Below are 18,064 nucleotides of genomic sequence, written 5' to 3'. Positions count from 1 at the left end.
AGCCGTTTAAACAGAGTAGTGCTTCTGAAGACGCGAGCGTCATGAACCCTTCCTGGCCATCCCACGTGGATGTTGGTGAAACGTCCCTTGTGATCCACCAGTGCTTGCAGCACCATTGAAAAGTACCCCTTGCGGTTTATGTACTGGGTGCCCTGGTGCTCCGGTGCCAAGATAGGGATATGGGTTCCATCTATCGCCCCCCACAGTTAGGGAATCCCATTGCAGCAAAGCCATCCACTATGACCTGCACATTTCCCAGAGTCACAACCTTTCGTAGCAGCAGCTTAATGATTGCTTTGGCTACTTGCATCACAGCAGCCCCCACAGTAGATTTTCCCACTCCAAATTGATTCCCGACTGACCGGTAGCTGTCTGGCGTTGCAAGCTTCCAGAGGGCTATTGCCACTCGCTTCTCCACTGTGAGGGCTGCTCTCATCTTGGTATTATGGCGTTTCAGGGCAGGGGAAAGCAAGTCACAAAGTTCCATGAAAGTGCCCTTACGCATGCGAAAGTTTCGCAGCCACTGGGAATCGTCCCACACCTGCAAAACTATGCGGTCCCACCAGTCTGTGCTTGTTTCCCGGGCCCAAAATCGGCGTTCAATGGCTAGAACCTGCCCCATTACCAGCAGGATCTCCAAAGCGCAGGGGCCCGCGGTTTGAGAGAATTCTGTGTCCATGTCCTCATCACTCTCGTCGCCGCTCTGCCGTAGCCGCCGCCTCCTCCTCGCCTGGCTTTGCAGGTCCTGGTTCAGCATAGACTGCACGAGAATGCGCGAGGTGTTTACAACGTCCACGATTGCGGTATTGATCTGAGCAGGGTCCATGCTTGCTGTGCTATGGTTTTGCACAGTTCACCCAGGAAAAAAGGCGCGAAATGGTTGTCTGCTGCTTTCACGAGGGAGGGGTGAGGCTGTACCCAGAACCACCCACGACAATGATTTTTGCCCCATCAGGCACTGGGCTCTCAACCCAGAATTCCAAGGGGCGGGAGAGACTGAAGGAACTATGGGATAGCTACGGGATAGCTACCCACAGTGCCACGCTCCAGAAATCGACACTAGCCTCGGACCATGGACGCACACCATCGAATTAATGTGCTTAGTGTGACCATGTGCACTCGACTTTATACAATCTGTTTTACAAAACCGGTTTATGTAAAATCGGAATAATCCCGTAGTGTAGACGTACCCTGAGACTCGCTGCCATAGGTCTTTTCTTTCAGTGTAGACATACCCCAAGAAACCTAAGATCTGTTGATTATCAGTGAGATTTCAATTACTTCTGTATCACTTGGATGCTTTCTAAAATTTTGCCCCTGATTTACAAAATGGGGATGATAATCTACAGCATTTAAATAACCTTCATTATTTAAAATAAATCCCAAGAAAGATGTCAATAGCTGATTCTTAGACTACTAAGGTTTCAAAGACACTAAAAACAATCCCTTAACTGAAAAATTCACACAAGGTTTGGGAGAGTTGGTGTGTCTGAACAACAGGTGAACTTTCTCAAAGGTAAATTAGAGACTAATTTTATTTGTGTCTTACAATGCATAGAAAAATAATTGGCTCAAAACCTTGTAGATGTGCACATGGCTAATCTGTAACCACATGCTTCCTATCAGCATTTCTTCCAATTGTTTGTTACACCCACTTGTTTTGTCTTGTCTTAAAATTAGATTGTAAGCTTCTTGAGGCAGGGATTGTGCCTAGTGCAATGGCCCTAATACTGATGGAGCCTCTGGGCACTATTGTAATACAAATAATAAATTATCTGAGAAACTATGCCCAACCTCCCCGTTACGTGTTATGTTTAAATACCGGCTGGCCATTGTTCAAAAGTTCTTCCTTGAAACGAAGTTTTCTTTCCAGGTCCTGTATGACAGCATCTTTTGTCCCTTGAATCTCTTCATCAGATGCTATCCTAGCAGTTCTGCCTGTTTTCTTTGGAAATCCCCTGCAACACAATACAAGAAAGTAATGGTTTTTTATTAAACCATTAAGATTTTAAAATACCTGGGTAAAATCCTGCCCTTACTGAAGTCAATGAGTTTTTGACATTGACTTCAGTAGGGTCAGGATCTCATCTACCCTGTCCAAACTCATGAAATTCAAGCTGTGAACCTGATAGTCTTTTTTTTTTTACTATATTCTTCGTATTGTTACCACAGTTATCAATAATAATGCAGAAGCTTATTTGAAGTCATACAATTATTCTTCTAACTCACTTTGTTGTGATCTGAGGGTCAGTTCTATGGCAAAAGTTTAAATGTTTGTTTTTGATTTTTTTTCCTCAAGCATTAGTTCAAATAGGAGTTGAAATGGTGCTGAAGTGGGTTCCAACATAACACACACACAAGATAGCAAGCAAAGTTAGCAATGACAATACAACAAACATGATAACAGCTCCTGTAAAGAAGGCATGACTAGGTGAGCAAGAGTGCAAGGAAAAGTGGAGTGTGCACTGTACATACTGTTGCCCCTTTTCGACCAGAATGGGTAGTCAAATATCAGGGCCCTGTGGACATTCCAGTTGGAAGTACAAATTGATGGAGTCTGGTATTTTCTTTGATGCAACCTTGTTTATTTACAAAGAGGTACCAAGTTCTGCTTCTCCAAATGCAGGAGAAACCAAAAACAAAAGAAGCAGTTTCATAGCTTACAGTCCCCAGCCCTGTTTTGTCTTTGATCTCTAACTTTTTTGCAGGCCATTCCTCTGGGTCAGAGCGAAAGGGTGACAAAATGAGATAAAGAGCTTGCACATTTCAGCACCTGTAGGATTGGCAAGTATAACAGGACATAATGGGGCCCTGCTGAAAGAGGGCAGAGTTGAAGGTTTTCAGACGTCTGAGTTTTGCTTAACTGAGTATTCTACAAGGTGGTGACATACCACCAAGCAACTGTAACTCTGTGTTAAATGTAGAGTTTTGCCACTGAATTTCCTAGGAAAAGTTATGTTATTGGTAGAAGTTAGTAGTCATTTAGGCAGCTGTTCATATCATGTCCCACAATTTACATTTTGAAACAGCCAGCGCTGCCTCCCATAGGCTGGGCACCACCAGCCCAGCTTAAGCGGTCCCCCCAAGCTATGGCTCTGACCCATTGACTGTGTTCCCCACTACAATTTAGCTCCCCCCCCACACACACTGCAAGCAGAAGCTAGTAAAGTACAGATTTTCTCAAAAACCACCAATCCAAGGCTTGCCTACCACCTATTTCCATTTTTCACCCCTTCTGCAGATGCAACCCCTCTCCCTTTCCCGGTCCCTACCTCCCCTCAGAAGTCCTCCCTATAACAAAAATGTTGGTTAGACTGCCTGCTGACTATTCTACTGTGTTCACAGTAAGCCTCCCCATAAATTAAAAACACGTTACAACAGAGAACTCATGTATCAAGCAACATGAGCTATTAAATTTTTATTGTACAAAGTTTGGATTAGATACATCAATGGTGGGGTGTTCATGGGGGCAACGGCATTAGCATGTTCCCTCAAACTACCCAGGCAAATATAAAATAGCTGCATAGAAATGCTCTCATGGTTTTTTCCTTTACTGGTGCATATGCACTGTAATCCTTCCAGACTGCACATCTGCGCAAGCAAAGAAGTGAACATCTCCTTAAATACCGTGCTCAGTTTAATCGCCCAAAGATTTAGTGGATGCCATGCACTGCCTTGGGTAAAACTGGACAGATTGAGTCCATTTTGACTCACACCACATCAATAGTTTGACCCCTGGCTCCACAAAAAAGAAATTTAAAACCTTTTTCCAAAATGTTTTGGAGGATCGTATGTCTCTTTAACCCCACTCATATGATCCCAAATTAGGATCACTAACCATCCCCCATATTCTCCTGAGGCACACCAAATATCAAAGGAATCTGACATAGCATGTTGATTTTAGAAGATTTAGGGTATGTCTAGACTGCAATTAAAAGCCCCTGGCGTTCCCATGCCAACTGACTCAAGCTCACGGGGCTCAAGCTAAGGGTCTGTTTAGCTGCAGTATAAATGTTTGGGCTTTGGCTGGAGCCCAGGCTCTAGGACACTGCAAGGTGGGAAAATCCCAGAGCTTGGGTGGCAGGCAGCATGAGCCTGAATGTCTACACCAAAATTAAATAGCCCCTTATTGTGAGCCCAAGTCAGGTGGCACAGGATAGCCCTGGGTGTCTATTTGCAGGATAGACCCCGTAGAAGGTCAACATTTAAGGAGAAGTTGTGATGCAATCTTAACTACAGTGGTGTAGCCTCAGCACTATAATTAACCCATGTTACTGTTTGTGAATATACAGTGTGTAACAAAGTTTTCTCTTCCTTAAACAGCTGGAAAATGACATGGCAATACTGTTTCTGAAAGACTAGTCAGCCCCAGAGCCTGCTTTACACTGGGAAACTGAACCAGCATTGAAAGCACTTTTCAACAGTGTGGCCTCCTGATGGGAAAACAACTGTTTAAATGCTGGTATACAAAGAACAAAGCTGTTCTCCATACTATTGCAGAAAGCATGATCACGCTTTCAGAAAGTCTCAGTCCCAGGGCTGCCCAGAGGATTCAGGGGGCCTGGGGCAAAGCAACTTTGGGGGCCCCTTCCATAAAAAAAGTTGCAATACTAGAGAATATTATATTCTCGTGGGGGCCCCTGCAGGACCCGGGGCCTGGGGCAAATTGTCCCTGTCCCTCTCCCCCTCACCCCCCCCGGGCAGCCCTGCTCAGTCCCACTATCTGGATTGATTGAAAATGGTTTTGTCTAGTCTGCACTAGCATCAAAACCATTTTCAGTACTTGTACAAGGGATTCACTACTGAAAATAATGGTTAAATTTTCTATCGTAGACAAGGATATACTTATTCAGTTTAAACAGTGTGGAACTGAACACTTCGGTCAGTCTGTGCATTTTTAAAACACTAGCACACCAGGATTCCCATTTACAGCCTGATGAAGTAGTATAATGCCACTGTAACCTCTGATACTGGCTCAGTGCTGGATTTTCAACACCCCAGTTTTTGAGCATTTTCAGATCTCTGATTTTGGTGCAGCCCATTATAAAAAGAAACGCTTTGCAAAATATATATCTAGATCCAGGTCAGATTCCAAACATCCATACACTTTGGGGTGTTTAGACCTGGGGTTTTGGTCCAGACCCATTTTTATTTAAAAGTGAAACTTTTCTCCTATTGTGAAAACGTTATTGGGATGATAGCACAAACCAGGAGAACATGATTTCTTTCTTTTGCTAGGAACATTTTAAATTATTTGGAATTTAGGATTCACAGATGATAAAAATGGAAAAAGATTCCAATTGGGTTAGAGCATCTCAGTCCATCTTCCTGTCAATACATAACTAACTTGTCAACTGCTGGTGCTGGATCTTTTAAAACTAATAATAAAATGGAGATACCAAGTATCAGGTAGTTACCTGAAAATATTTCTATCAACTGCAGTCATGTTTCCAGGATAGAGGCAGCAGGTCATTCCTCATATAGTCTTGTACTATAATTTTAGTGTTTACTAAGCTGGTATAGTAAAAATGAACGGTCAGAAACCAATAAGGAAACAAGTGAATTGATGCGGAAGACTATAATTGGACTCTTTCTGCTTGAAACATTTTATACTCTGCTACTTGAAAGTAAATTAATAGAGTGGGGAAATGGATAGGTTACTGTTTAAAAAAAAGGATAACATTTTCCACAGAAGCTGGTGACATACAGGCTATTTTGAGAAGCAAATCACAAGTGACTAATATATAGCAATACATTAAAAAAAAACCTTTCATATCACATGCTACAATGTCATATTTTAAATCACTAAATTCAAGAAGCAGCTTAGCAAAATATATCTAGGTCCCGATCATCCCACGCTCTACCTGGCACACACATGTCCAAAAAGGTATAAACTACAATAAGCCCAAGAAAGTTATGCAAGTTTCATGAAAAGAGAGGTGTTATGCTCCCCCCATGCCAGCACTATTTCAGTTTTGCACAGCACATGGGAGCTCGCATGGAAGGAGTGTGGTCATCCTGTTAGGCTTGGTGAGGTCAAGGCAAGATAACATTGGTCCAGGCAAGTGTGCATACTGTTTTGGGCTGGGTAAAATGGCATTAAACCTGTTGGCTGTAACCGCCATCTTTCATTTAAGATAGCGGTAAGAAACACTACAGCACTTCTATAAAACAACAGCAGCCCCACCCAAAAGACAGACACACTTCCCAGAACAAACTCATACATTTCACTGCCCAAAAACAAAGGCACATGTGAGACCACTCAGGAATTTGAACTATACGGGAGAGAGGGTTGGCTGAGTATTGGTTTTAATAGAGATGTGCATGTCAGAGAGAAAGAGCGAAGCAGAAAGAAAGACACCACAGAAACAGACAGAGGCCCTGCATACACTGCAGGCACTACACCTGTGGCACTGTAGGAACTCTACCTCCGTAAGCAATGGTAGCTAGATTGATTAGGTTGACATAGCTGTGGTGCTGAGGGCTGTGGATTTTTCACACCCCTGAGCACTGTCGCTATGTTGACCTAACTGTTAAGATTGGACCAGGATACAGAGAAGGATCAGAAAGCCAGTGACAACCTGAACAAGCACTCAGAGCATAGCCCTGAGAAAATCTTACAGAGCTTTCGGGCCAAGGGTGATTGAAAAGGGGTTGGAGCTGAGAGCAAAGAAGCTATCTCCTATTTGACTCCTCCAGTGTTCAGAGAAACAGGCCTCTGTACATTCTTTGTAAACAAACAGAACTGCATCACAGATACCCATCTCACTCATCAATTTCTACTCGTAACAGAAACAACCTCCAGGGTCCTGATCTTTGGCCACATGCTTGAGTCAAAGGGGGTAACAATATGTTTATCAACAAAATGTATGTAGATTTACAAAACATTAATCAAATAATGAGGTAACTACTTCAGGCAACCTGCCTTTGACATATAACTATAAAAAAATGTATACAGCTAGCAACCCTCGAAAGCCTTAGCAAATAGATATGCCTTGTAACAATTCTGCACTGTTTTGGACTGGGGCTGAAGAGAGAAGGGGAGATGAGAGAGCTGTGACCCCTCATGGAGATGATCTATTCCTATTCCAAAGGAGCTCAGCTGTTCTCAGTGGTGGCAGATGACAGAACAAGGAGCAATGGTCTCAAGTTGCAGTAGGGGAGGTCTAGGTTGGATATTAGGAAACACTATTTCATTAGGAGGGTGGTGAAGCACTGGAATGGGTTACGTAGGCAGGTGGTGGAGGCCCGGCTTGACAAAGCCCTGGCTGCGATGATTTAGTTGGGGTTGGTTCTGCTTTGAGCAGGGGTTGGACTAGATGACCTCCTGAGGTCTCTTCCAACCCTGATCTTCTATGATTCTATCCCCCTTTCTTAAATCACACTTAGGTACACCAAAAAAAGTTACCTTTTCAAACATACATTTTTTGACATGAGCTTTAATATGGCTACAAGAAAATGGAGAAAAATAGAAAGACATTGGGTATGTATGGTCATAAGGATGGTCAAGCTATTATATAGCAAAGACAGAAGAGAAACAACACTGCAGGGACCTTAAAAGTGGGCCCTTAGGGAATGGAAGAGATTCAGGAGACAAAGCTTTGGCCCTATTAGGGATTATGTATGTCATTGCCACAAATCACTGCCCCTTCCCAGTGGAGCTCTGCCAGTGGCCACTGGTGCCCAGGGCCACCCAGAGGATTCAGGGGGCCTGGGGCAAAGCAATTTTGGAGCCCCCTTCCATAAAAAAAATTGCAATACTATACAATACTATATTCTTGTGGGGGCCCCTTTGGGACCCGGCACAAATTGCCCCACTTGCTCCCCCCCCTACAGGCGGCCCTGGGACAAATAAACCTTCTGGATCTTGGCACAAACTCAGTTTTGAGAAAACTTCTTTACAAGATATCACTGGTTCTCAGCATCAGCTAGTGCTGAAAGACACTAAAGCTCATTAAAAGGGTTCGACAAATATTTTCCATCAAAACTTTTTCTGGATCGAAAACTAGGGGTTTTTAAAAAGCAGAAAAAAAATCACGTCTGCTTTCTTTCAAAATTTCTTGTGTTTTTTTAACTGAAAAGCTGAATTAGTCTGCCAACCTGAATATGGTTTGGGGTTTCAGAAGTGGTGCCAAATATTGTTGTTGCTGTGTTTGATGTTTAAAGAAACAATAAAAATTCTGCTTTAAAAAAATCAAACTTTGAACTACCTAGTTGTGACCAAAGCCTGAGCCCATCAGTCAGAGATTTTTCAGAGTTCGATACTCTGCTGCTCCTTGACTCATATCTGTCTCCATAACTTTGGGTTTAGCTTAGAACATAAGAACAGCCATACTGGTCAAAGCACAGGTCCATCCAGACCATATCTGTCTACCACAAATGCCAATGCAAGTGCCCAGAGGGAGTGAACCAAACAGGTAATGATCAAGATTCTCCTGCCATCCATCTCCATCCTCGGACAACAGAGGCTAGGGACACCATTCCTTACCCACCTGGCTAACAGCATTAATGGACTTAACCTCCATGCATTTATGTTTCCTAGGGACTGGCTCCATAGGGTCCTCACAAACGGAGACAGATACTTGGTTTGTCTTTAGTATAGACTATGTACTACTCCACGAACTGAGCATTTGAGCTTGTTCCAGAATCTGGGATAGCTATGTTGTGAAACTGAAATGCTAAAATAGCACATGCATGTAATGGAACAGGTGCTAAAATCAAATAACCATGGTTCTCAAATAGGGTGAGACCTCTCAGGGTCACGAGGTTATTACTGGGGTGCGAGCTGTCAGCCTCCACCTCAAACCCTGCTTTGCCTCCAGCATTTATAATAGTGTTAATATATAAAAAGTGTTTTTATAATTTATAAGGGGGAAGTCTCACTCAGAGTTTGCTATGTGAAAGGGGTCACAGTATAAAAGTTTGAGAACCACTGAATTAACCCTTGGAGCCTCAGGGAATGTATGGGAATGCGGGGTTCCCTTGGTAGGTTGGAAGGATATTGCTCTTCTCATGTGATCCTCCCCAGTGCTAATTTTAAATGAAGCTTCCCTTCCCTGACATGAATTCCTATGGCACTGATTAAATATAGACTATAATTTGGCTTTAGAAGTGAAAGGATGGGTAGCCCTAATGGAAAAGCTAACAGCTGGCTCTTCTGCAAGCCTCAACTGCTGAATAGCTTTAGGGTAGGGAAGGCTGTGCCTCCAACAGCCTGCCGCTTGCCCATCTGACCTCACCACTTCCTGCCCTCGACTGCGCCACCCTTCAGAATCCCAGCCATCCTGCCACCTTGTCCCTCACCATTCCCCGAAACCCCCACCACACACCCCGCGGGGGACCTCCACCATCTGCCTCTCCTAGTCCCCATAACTGGCCCAACCTCCTGTCTAAGCCCGACTCCCATGCCTGTCTGACAAGGACACCCAGCCTCACTTGCCTCACAATCCAACCCCCACCCATTCTGCGCACCAACCTCTGCCCCCTCCCTGTCCCTGGGACTTCCTGTCCTGCAGCCAACTCTCCCCCGAGCCCCGGCCCCTTACCCCCAGGCTCCCCCATCACCAAGAGCCTCAGCCCATCCAGGAGCTTTCCTCGACAGAGACAGCGTGGCCACGGCAGGGCCCCTGAGCTCCTCCTTGCTCACTGCTACGTGGTGATGGGGCAGGGCTGCGAGCTCCAGGCTGAGCGGAGGGAGCTGAGCTCAGGCCCCGCTGGAGTTCGCAGCCCCGCCCCCTTACCACGCGACTCTGAGTGGGGCAGAGCTCAGGGGCCCCGCCGGAGCCATGCTGCGCTGCTGTCCAGGGACGCTGCTGGTTGCACTGAGGCTCTGGGACAGGGGCAGAGACTGGGTCAGGCTGGGCCGGGGAGGGAGCCTCAGCCATTCTCGTGGGGGCCCATGCAGAGCCCCAGGGCCTGAGGCAAATTGCCCCACTTGCCCTGCCCCTCTGGGCAGCCCTGCTGGTGCCCACTCATCTCATTCACCACTGGATTTACAGTTTACACTCCAAGGCATGGCCCCCCGTAACAAGCAACACCAGTTCCCCCCATGGTTGTTGCAATCAGTTCAGACCACCACCTCAAGTGATTACCATTCTGCTGCTCTGGTTGTCACCCAAACCATCTATTCGCTGGCTTTTGAAGTAGTTTCACCAACCCTATGTACTTATCTGGACACAGTGTGTCCTGATAATCTTCTTCTTGCTTGTGGCTACTCCCATGCCTATGTTTAGCCTATTCTAGGGAACAACAGACAAAATGCTGCCAATTTATTTGTGCATTTGAATGTGAATTTTTTATCTAATGTGATTTTCAGTGCACAGTGGGAGGATTAAAGCTGTAGGACACAATAAGAAAAGGCAGACTTAAAATATAGGTGCAAATAACTGTTAGCACAAAACTGTGGCTGAAAATTTTCTTTCAAAATCAGTCCAAAATTTCCACTGACTTCAAAGGGAGCTTCAAAGGAGCTCAGCACCTCCAAAACCCCCTCTTATTTTGGGGCCCAGATCTGGATTTAGATACATAACTTCAAGCATATAAATTTGAATTCTTTTGGCCAGAGAGGGCACAGGAAAACTTCCCATAGACACTCCACATATTTTACTTTTAATTATTTCACATGCAGAAACTTTTGAAAGCAGAGAATTTTGGAACCTTGGCTCAATTCCAACCTATTTTGAATACTCTCTGTAACATTTATTTAGAAAGCAGGCCAAACCAGCAACACTTCATGCTTTGATTACAGTGTGCGCATTGGATGGGATTCTTTCCACTCCTCCTTCCCACTGTTCTGACAGAGTAAACAAGGGCAACAGACTGGTGGTTGTTACAGTCCCAAGGATGTGTCCTTTTTTGCCATCAATGTTGCTCAGTTTCACAGAAATCCAAATGAACATTAATTTGATTCTCCTTTTATAACCAAAGCCTTACAAAAGTCTGTTCTGGCTTCTGGCACACCGCAAATTCCCATCCATGTAAAGTATTTTCAATTACTTTAAAATGTGGAATTATGGTAAGCATGGGTCACAAGCTTTGAAGCTACAGCTGCACATAAAGAACAAATGTTTTTAGTTTGGTCTTGTCATACATACTATGAGGTTTTAAACCCCCCAAATTCAGCTCCTCTCAGTAGTACTAATTAATTGCACTTGATTTAATGAAGGACAGCCTACGGCAGAGTCTTGACTAAGGGATGATACCCTCAAAATGAAACAAAGATAACAAAGTTCACCTACTTCCCCCAGGAAAGGATCTTAACAAGAAAGGAAAGAGACTGATTAAAAATCAGTCTTACCCATAGATCAGCTAGGATGAAACCAGGTATGTACAATACATATTTCCCAGCACATTTGAGCCTTTTTTCAGAGATTCAGCAACAAAAAGGGAGCCACTCACCTAAAAGCTGGGTTCATATCACTCAAGACTGTCATTTCTGCAAGGCATGCAATTAAAAGGCATTTTCACCTAATAAAAACCACAACGATTTTTTTTTAGTTTCAGATCAAGCCCACTCCACTTGTGCAAATTACCAACTTACTTAGGTTTTCATATTGTCATTCATCAACACAAGTATCTGAGGATCCAATCAGTAAAGATATTTAGGCACCTAACTTCCATTGATTTCAATGGGAAGGAGGCTAAATGTCTTTGAAGATCTGGGCCCAAGTGCCTCCTGGCTCCTATAATTGAGATTATGCCATATCCATTGTGAAACATTTTTCCAAGGATGGGCATACACATTTGATTTCAATTAAAAAAAAAATCCAGCCCTTTCTGAAATTCTGGTAATCTAGGCAAAATAAATCTATTGTAAAGGTTGTGTTTGGAATGGATAGTCATGAAAATGAAGAAAATAATATAGCATTGACTGGAGCCAAAGGTAGAGAAGGAGGACACACGCGAATTTCCCTACTCAACACACCCATGGATCCTAGTCTGAAACACTCTAGTTATTGCAGTCCTGGGTCTCTCTTGAGCAGTGACTGACAAACATGCCAAATACATGTGATGTGAACAAACATCCACTAGGGACTGAGAGGAGGCCAAACTCAGTCATATTTGTGATTTATCCAAAATCAACCTTGGTCTCCAACTGTTGAAAGGTTAGTGCACTAAGCACCCCTGCCACCAACACACCATAACTTGTTTTTATATACAAAATCAATTAATATTTGCATAAAAAGAAAAGAAGCTCCTGTGACTGATTTACAGGCATATATATGACCATCCCTTCATAAATTATTTGTCTGAAGTAAAGTTCTGTGCTTTGGCCAACAGGGACAACATGTAAAGGATACTAGCCAGGTTGGGAGGCCAAAAAGCTACAAAACAAGGTAAATCAATCAGAACACACTCCCTCTCTCCAACAGAGTGCACGTGCATCACCGGTTTGTTTAGATTAGACTGACAGTAAGTGACTGGTCATTTTTAAATGTTTTGCATATGCATCTTCAGCAATCATTTGGAAAAAGACATGGATAAAAAGCATCTGGAAAATAAAGCCTTCCAGATGCAACCACGGTCAAGATGCAGGAGGTCAGGATTTTGGCTACTGCACCAACCTCGAGTGTCTTTCCCCTTGATGTAAAATTCTTGGTCTGTACTTTACTTAGCCTTGAGTAACTCACAAGTAGAGTAACTCTCACACTGAGAATAATGGATGTTTTCACCAGCAATTAAAAACAAACCAACAAAAAACAAAAATAAAAAACCACAAACCATCACCACATTTTCATTTGGGTGAAACTGAAAATGAGATTTTTTTGGAATTCTCAGAGTATCAAAAAGTAAAAAAGTTTAATTTGGGGTTGAATGAGACATTTTGTTCAACCCAAAACAAAACACTTTATTTCAGCTTTAACCAGTTTTTAAAGATTTTTGTCTCGATTTATTTTTGGTTCAATAAAATTGAAGGAAATTTCAAAAAATTATCTCAAACCAAAATCTCAAAATGGTTTGACATTTTTGGATTTTTTTCTTTACGTGAACAATTTAGCAAAACCAACACAAATTCACAAAACATTTCAGTGTAATTGAAATGGCATTTTTTGCCAAAAAAGTTTGCCAGATTTTTTTTGCACATCATTATTCACACAAATATTTAGTTTATAATTGTGACTTGGGCACAACTTGGCATTCAAAGTTCAAATGCATGTATACGGATGGATGGTTGTAACCTAGATCTTCAGAGCCCGTGACTGCTGACAGTCCCACAGTGACACCAAGAAACAATGCAGAGGCACACTGTGGAGAATAAGTGCCGCAGGAAGTATCACCCAAAATGACCCAGAATGACAGTACCCTGCGGCCCTCTGATTGGCCAACCACCGTATTTAACCCTGGAGAGTGCCCCAGGAGGTTGCCTGGACAACAAAACAGACCTTAGTCCTGCTGCAACTCCAGACTGGCCTCTGACCCCAGCCTGATCCTGGTCCTGACTCTTGCCTCCTGATTTTAGCCTAGTATTCTCTCTGATCTCCAGTTTCCAACCCTGGCTTGACTTTGACCCAGCTCTTGCTTACTGAACCCGGTCTATAGCAATCCCTCTGATCCCTGCTCAAAGACTACTGTCCCTGATGTGTGGACCCCAGCCCAGCTCTGACCACTAGGCAAGACCGCCTATGTCCCTGTCCCTTACAGTATGGATATGTGGTGGTTGTACTTAGTCATTTTATTTTAAGAAGAATGAAAAGAAGATATTTTCCTTGGTAACTCGTGTGCACATTTCACTACATTTAAAATTTCCATTTTAAAAAAACCATATGGATGTTTCATAGGACAACCGAGGAGAATCTGCTCATATCCTTGATAGCCATACTGGACTTAGCTTCCTAGAGAGCTATATGTGGAGCTCAAGATGAAGGACACGGGGAGGACAATAGGGCAGGAAGCTTTTAACAATAGGAAGTAGTGTGGTCTACCGGGAAAGTCATTAGGTGAGGGGTCAGAAGAACTTGGTTCTAATCCTGGTTCTGCCACTGAATGGCTGCATGACCGTGGGACAGTTACTTCACTTCTCCATGATTCTGTTTCCCCTCCGACCCTTTGTATTGTCTATTCAGATTGTAAGACCTTTTGGAAAAGAGCTCTCTGTGTTGTGCAGTGCCTAGCCTAATGGGGTCACAATCTCTGCTGAGGCCTCTAGGTGTTACTGTAAGGCAAAAGAACAATGGGGTTCATTAGTTTAGCAGAATGATAAATTGTCATTTTCATAAAGGGCTCCCATAGAAGTTCTCTCCCTTGGACCTGTGACAAATCCTGAGTGCAAACTGGAAAACTAAAAAACAAAAACAGCCAAACCTGACATTTGCTGAAATTCAGTTCATTTCAATGGCAGAAAACTTTCACTTCAGATTATTTTCATGAGCCCCAGAGATAAGTTTGGCAGGGATGAATGAACGTTACAGAGACGAGATGCGCTCCCTCAGAGGCAGGGAAATCACCTTAACCTTTACCCTCAATTTGGTGGTGGAATTTTTAAGCAAGGGGCTCTCAGAAGCCCCATCCAACACATGAATGTTTTGGCATAAACCACACTGACTAAAAACTCAGTTTGAGCAAACTGTGATAGACATAATTCACAACACCAGGAAAATAAATGCCAGATTTATATACGACAGCAATAAATTGTGTTCTAAAGTGTGGCATGTCCTTCATAATGAGGGTCTGAGAGTTCTATGGTGACAGCATGTACATGGGTGGCTGTCCCTTATGATGCTCACTATCATCACTGACATATGCAGGGAACCTGGAGGTCAGTAAAACATTTGGCATATTAGTAGTTACTGAGGCAAAGTTCAATGTACAGAATAAGTCTGGAAGAGCAGACCAGCTGCTCTGGCTCAAGTAAAGGCAAAAACATTGCACTGTTCTCTCCTGTTCTCTCTCTTCCTTATCCTCATAACGCTTTGATTTACAGTTTTGAAGAGCATGGAAACAGCAATTACAATTAGCATCAGCAATGATGAAAAATATTGTTTATGTTAATTTTACAGAAGTGTTCCAAAGGGATGTTTTCTTTTCTCTTTAAAAGGTTTATTTAAATAGCAACAGCAAGTACAAAGTTACGTCAACAGTCATGTCCTTTTAAAAGCTCTGTGCATCATGATATTTTCCTCTGTTAGTGACCTAGGCAACATTACTGAAGAATGCAACTGCTTGAAAGAAAGAACTAGATATGTCCTACGGTCAAGATTCTTTTAAACTGATATATTCATAACTGAAAATGCATGTTTATTCTACTTTGAAAGGGATACCATCTGTCATTGTCAGACAGTAATTCCATGCTTTCTTTCTAGTGGTTTACACTTTGCATTTATAGAATCGCTCTGTGGGCCAAAATTTTGCTGTCAGTGACACCCATCCAAACTTACTGACATGCATGGGTGCAAATCAGAGGAAAATCTGGGTTTGTATCAAACTTTTGTTGTGATGGCTGATGAAACTTAGGTTCCAGCCTCCATACATTTCTGTTAGTAAACAAAACGGTCATGATTTTGGATTCTGTCAGTATGTGTAGTTCCCCTTGAAGTTAATAGCTGAAGGCTGAGCTGGACCAATAAATAGCTGAAGGCTGAGCTGGACTAATAAATCTACTAATACATAGAGTCCTTTAGAATAGGAAAAACAGAGACCCCCAAGAACAAGGATTGAGCAATAGGGTATTGGCCAAATTCCAACTCAGAAATAAACAATATTCAGCCCCCATTATTTCTCTCTGAAATGTTAATTGACTAAAGCATTCTTCACTTCCTCTCTAAATGTTACTATACAGTGGTAAAAACAACTGTGTTCCGTTCCAAATGTGGCTGCATTTGATGGATGGATAAAGTGATCACTATGTCCCTTACTAGTCTCACTAGGTGAAAGTGTTACTGACTGTAAAGTGATTTGACCACCCTGGCAGCACTAAGTATTTTATTCAATTGACATTTTTTCTTAGTAAAATTGTGCAAATAAATATTTAATGATGAACCAGTACAAGCTGGTCCAACCAGTGGCCTGAGGGAAGGGGAGGCAAGTTGGGAGGAGGGGAAGTGTGGAAGGGAAGCCAGGCTGTGGGAGTATAGAACAGGGAGAAGAGACGGGACTGTGTGAAATGAGGAGGAGAGCTGAGAGAGGTGAGTGTGGAAAGGGCTGGGACTGCATAAAATAGAGAGCAGAACTGGCGGAGTGCTTGGGATTCCCTTGGGGGCTCTGGGATAGTCAGGCTGATGGCGGGGGAAAATATGAAAACATTATGGTTCAACTGTGGTGGAAAACAATTTGATTTTTGTTACTTCAAGCACTGCCCTTGCTTAATACCTTTGTAAAACAAACAAACAAAACTCCTGCATCTGACGAAGTGGGTATTCACCCACGAAAGCTCACGCTCCAGAACGTCTGTTAGTCTATAAGGTGCCACAGGATTCTCTGCTGCTTAAACAAAACAATGTCTACCATACAGAATGCCAGCACATGGTAGAACATAAAATCATAGAAAATTAGGGTTGGAAGAGACCGGAAGAAGTCATCTAGTCCAACCCCCTGCTCAAATCAGGACCAACTCCAACCAAATTGCAGTGTTTCTCACTCAGATTTGTCCCAGTACCACATAGTCCCCTGCAGCCCAACTCCTCATGGAAAGCCCCAGCATACAAGCTGTAGCCCCCATCCCTGCAGCTGCCCCACCTGGGGATGGAGACTAGGTAAGTGCTGAGGCCTCCAGTCCCCTCCCCTCCCAGGTCACAGCACCAGGACTCCAGTAGGGGCTCACCTGTTGGGCAGGAATATGGGCACCCCAGCCCATCATACCCAGTGAGGGCGGTGGGTCCCTGGCCATGGGCTGCCTGCACCATTGTCCCAGGCATTGTCAGGAGGGGAGGAGGCAGCTGCTGAGTCTGTGCAACCTGAGAGCTGGTTGGGTGTGGGGTGGGGGAGAGGTTGGATTTCCTGTTCTCTCATCTCATGGTTCCCTGTTCCTGCCTTCCCTAGGGTTAGTGCAGCTAGCACTCCATCCCTTCCCATAGGCAGTGGGGAGGGGGAATTTTACCTCTGCAGAGACAGTGCACTGACCCCAGTGAAGCCCTGTCCAGAGTCTCCTCCCTGAGTCGAGAAGGGTAGGGACATGTGTACCATTTGAAATATTCCTGGGAGCACCCCTATCTTGAATAGACTCTTATTTAATTTTATCATTTCTTAACCCTACACAGAAATGCTTTAAAGGCTAAATCCAAAATCCTAAAAAAAGATCTGATTCTAGAATCTGGAATATTTTTGTATATGGCCCATGAAAGTGCCCCAAAACTAGCATCTGGCCCACAGCATTGAAAAGGTCAGACTACTCTGAACTATTATATCCAGAACTGTTCTTCATTTTATCTGAATGTCAGACATTTGTGAACAAGACCCAGAAATCTACTCAATTAGGTTTTTGTTGTTTTTCACAATTTTGGATAGTCGGACTATAAATCTATATACACTTGCAGCAAACTAGCTCATCAAAACCATCCAACTAGAAACCATATCGAACAAACTGGTTCAGACACTGCTGCCAAACCCACAGCTTCTGGGGGCTCCCTAACTCATGGGAATCCTATCCCATTGTCATTTCAACCCATTGTGTTATTTCTTGCTCATATTTCCATGCCACCTAATTCATTCCTAGATTCATAGTTTGTATGGCCAGAAGTGACCACTGTGATCATCTTGTCTGACCTCCTGCATAACACAGGCCATAGGACTTCCATGAATTAATTCCTGTTTGAGCTAGAGCACACAGGAATTAGGGTATGGAATAAGAGTTGCTGTATGCTGACGTCAGACTCATGAGAGCTCAGGATGTCTCCTTTGATACTTTGACCTTATGTGGGCTACTTCAATCACATGTTTCTCTTGCTTTCCATTTTACAGGAAACTTCCATCCTTTTTGTCTGTAACCAATGTTTAATTTGTGCCAGGGCTTGACAGGGCTGAGCCTTGGCACCTCTAGCTTGGCAGTTCATAGCCCCAGCACCTCTGGGCTTATTGCCTCAGTTATGAATGTAAAAAAAAAAATTGCTTGAGCCCCAGCACCTCTAATTAC

The 18,064-nt window shown here is 43.4% G+C and overlaps 1 protein-coding gene across 6 annotated transcripts in view; it reads right to left on the bottom strand.

Moving 5' to 3' along the window:
* Window positions 1-18,064, bottom strand: part of PALLD (palladin, cytoskeletal associated protein) — a 345,921-nt gene that overhangs the window by 50,780 nt on the left and 277,077 nt on the right. For all 6 annotated transcript variants that reach the window (XM_075066366.1, XM_075066363.1, XM_075066362.1 and 3 more), the window contains one exon: window positions 1,823-1,958. In XM_075066366.1, the coding sequence (XP_074922467.1) occupies window positions 1,823-1,958 (136 nt within the window). The remainder of the gene's footprint in view (window positions 1-1,822; window positions 1,959-18,064) is intronic.

The sequence above is a fragment of the Chelonoidis abingdonii genome, chromosome 5, assembly GCF_003597395.2.
Source record: "Chelonoidis abingdonii isolate Lonesome George chromosome 5, CheloAbing_2.0, whole genome shotgun sequence".
In the NCBI taxonomy this organism is placed as follows: domain Eukaryota; kingdom Metazoa; phylum Chordata; order Testudines; family Testudinidae; genus Chelonoidis; species Chelonoidis abingdonii.
Note: the sequence above shows the minus strand (reverse complement) of the source record. Positions and strands in the feature narration are given on the sequence as shown.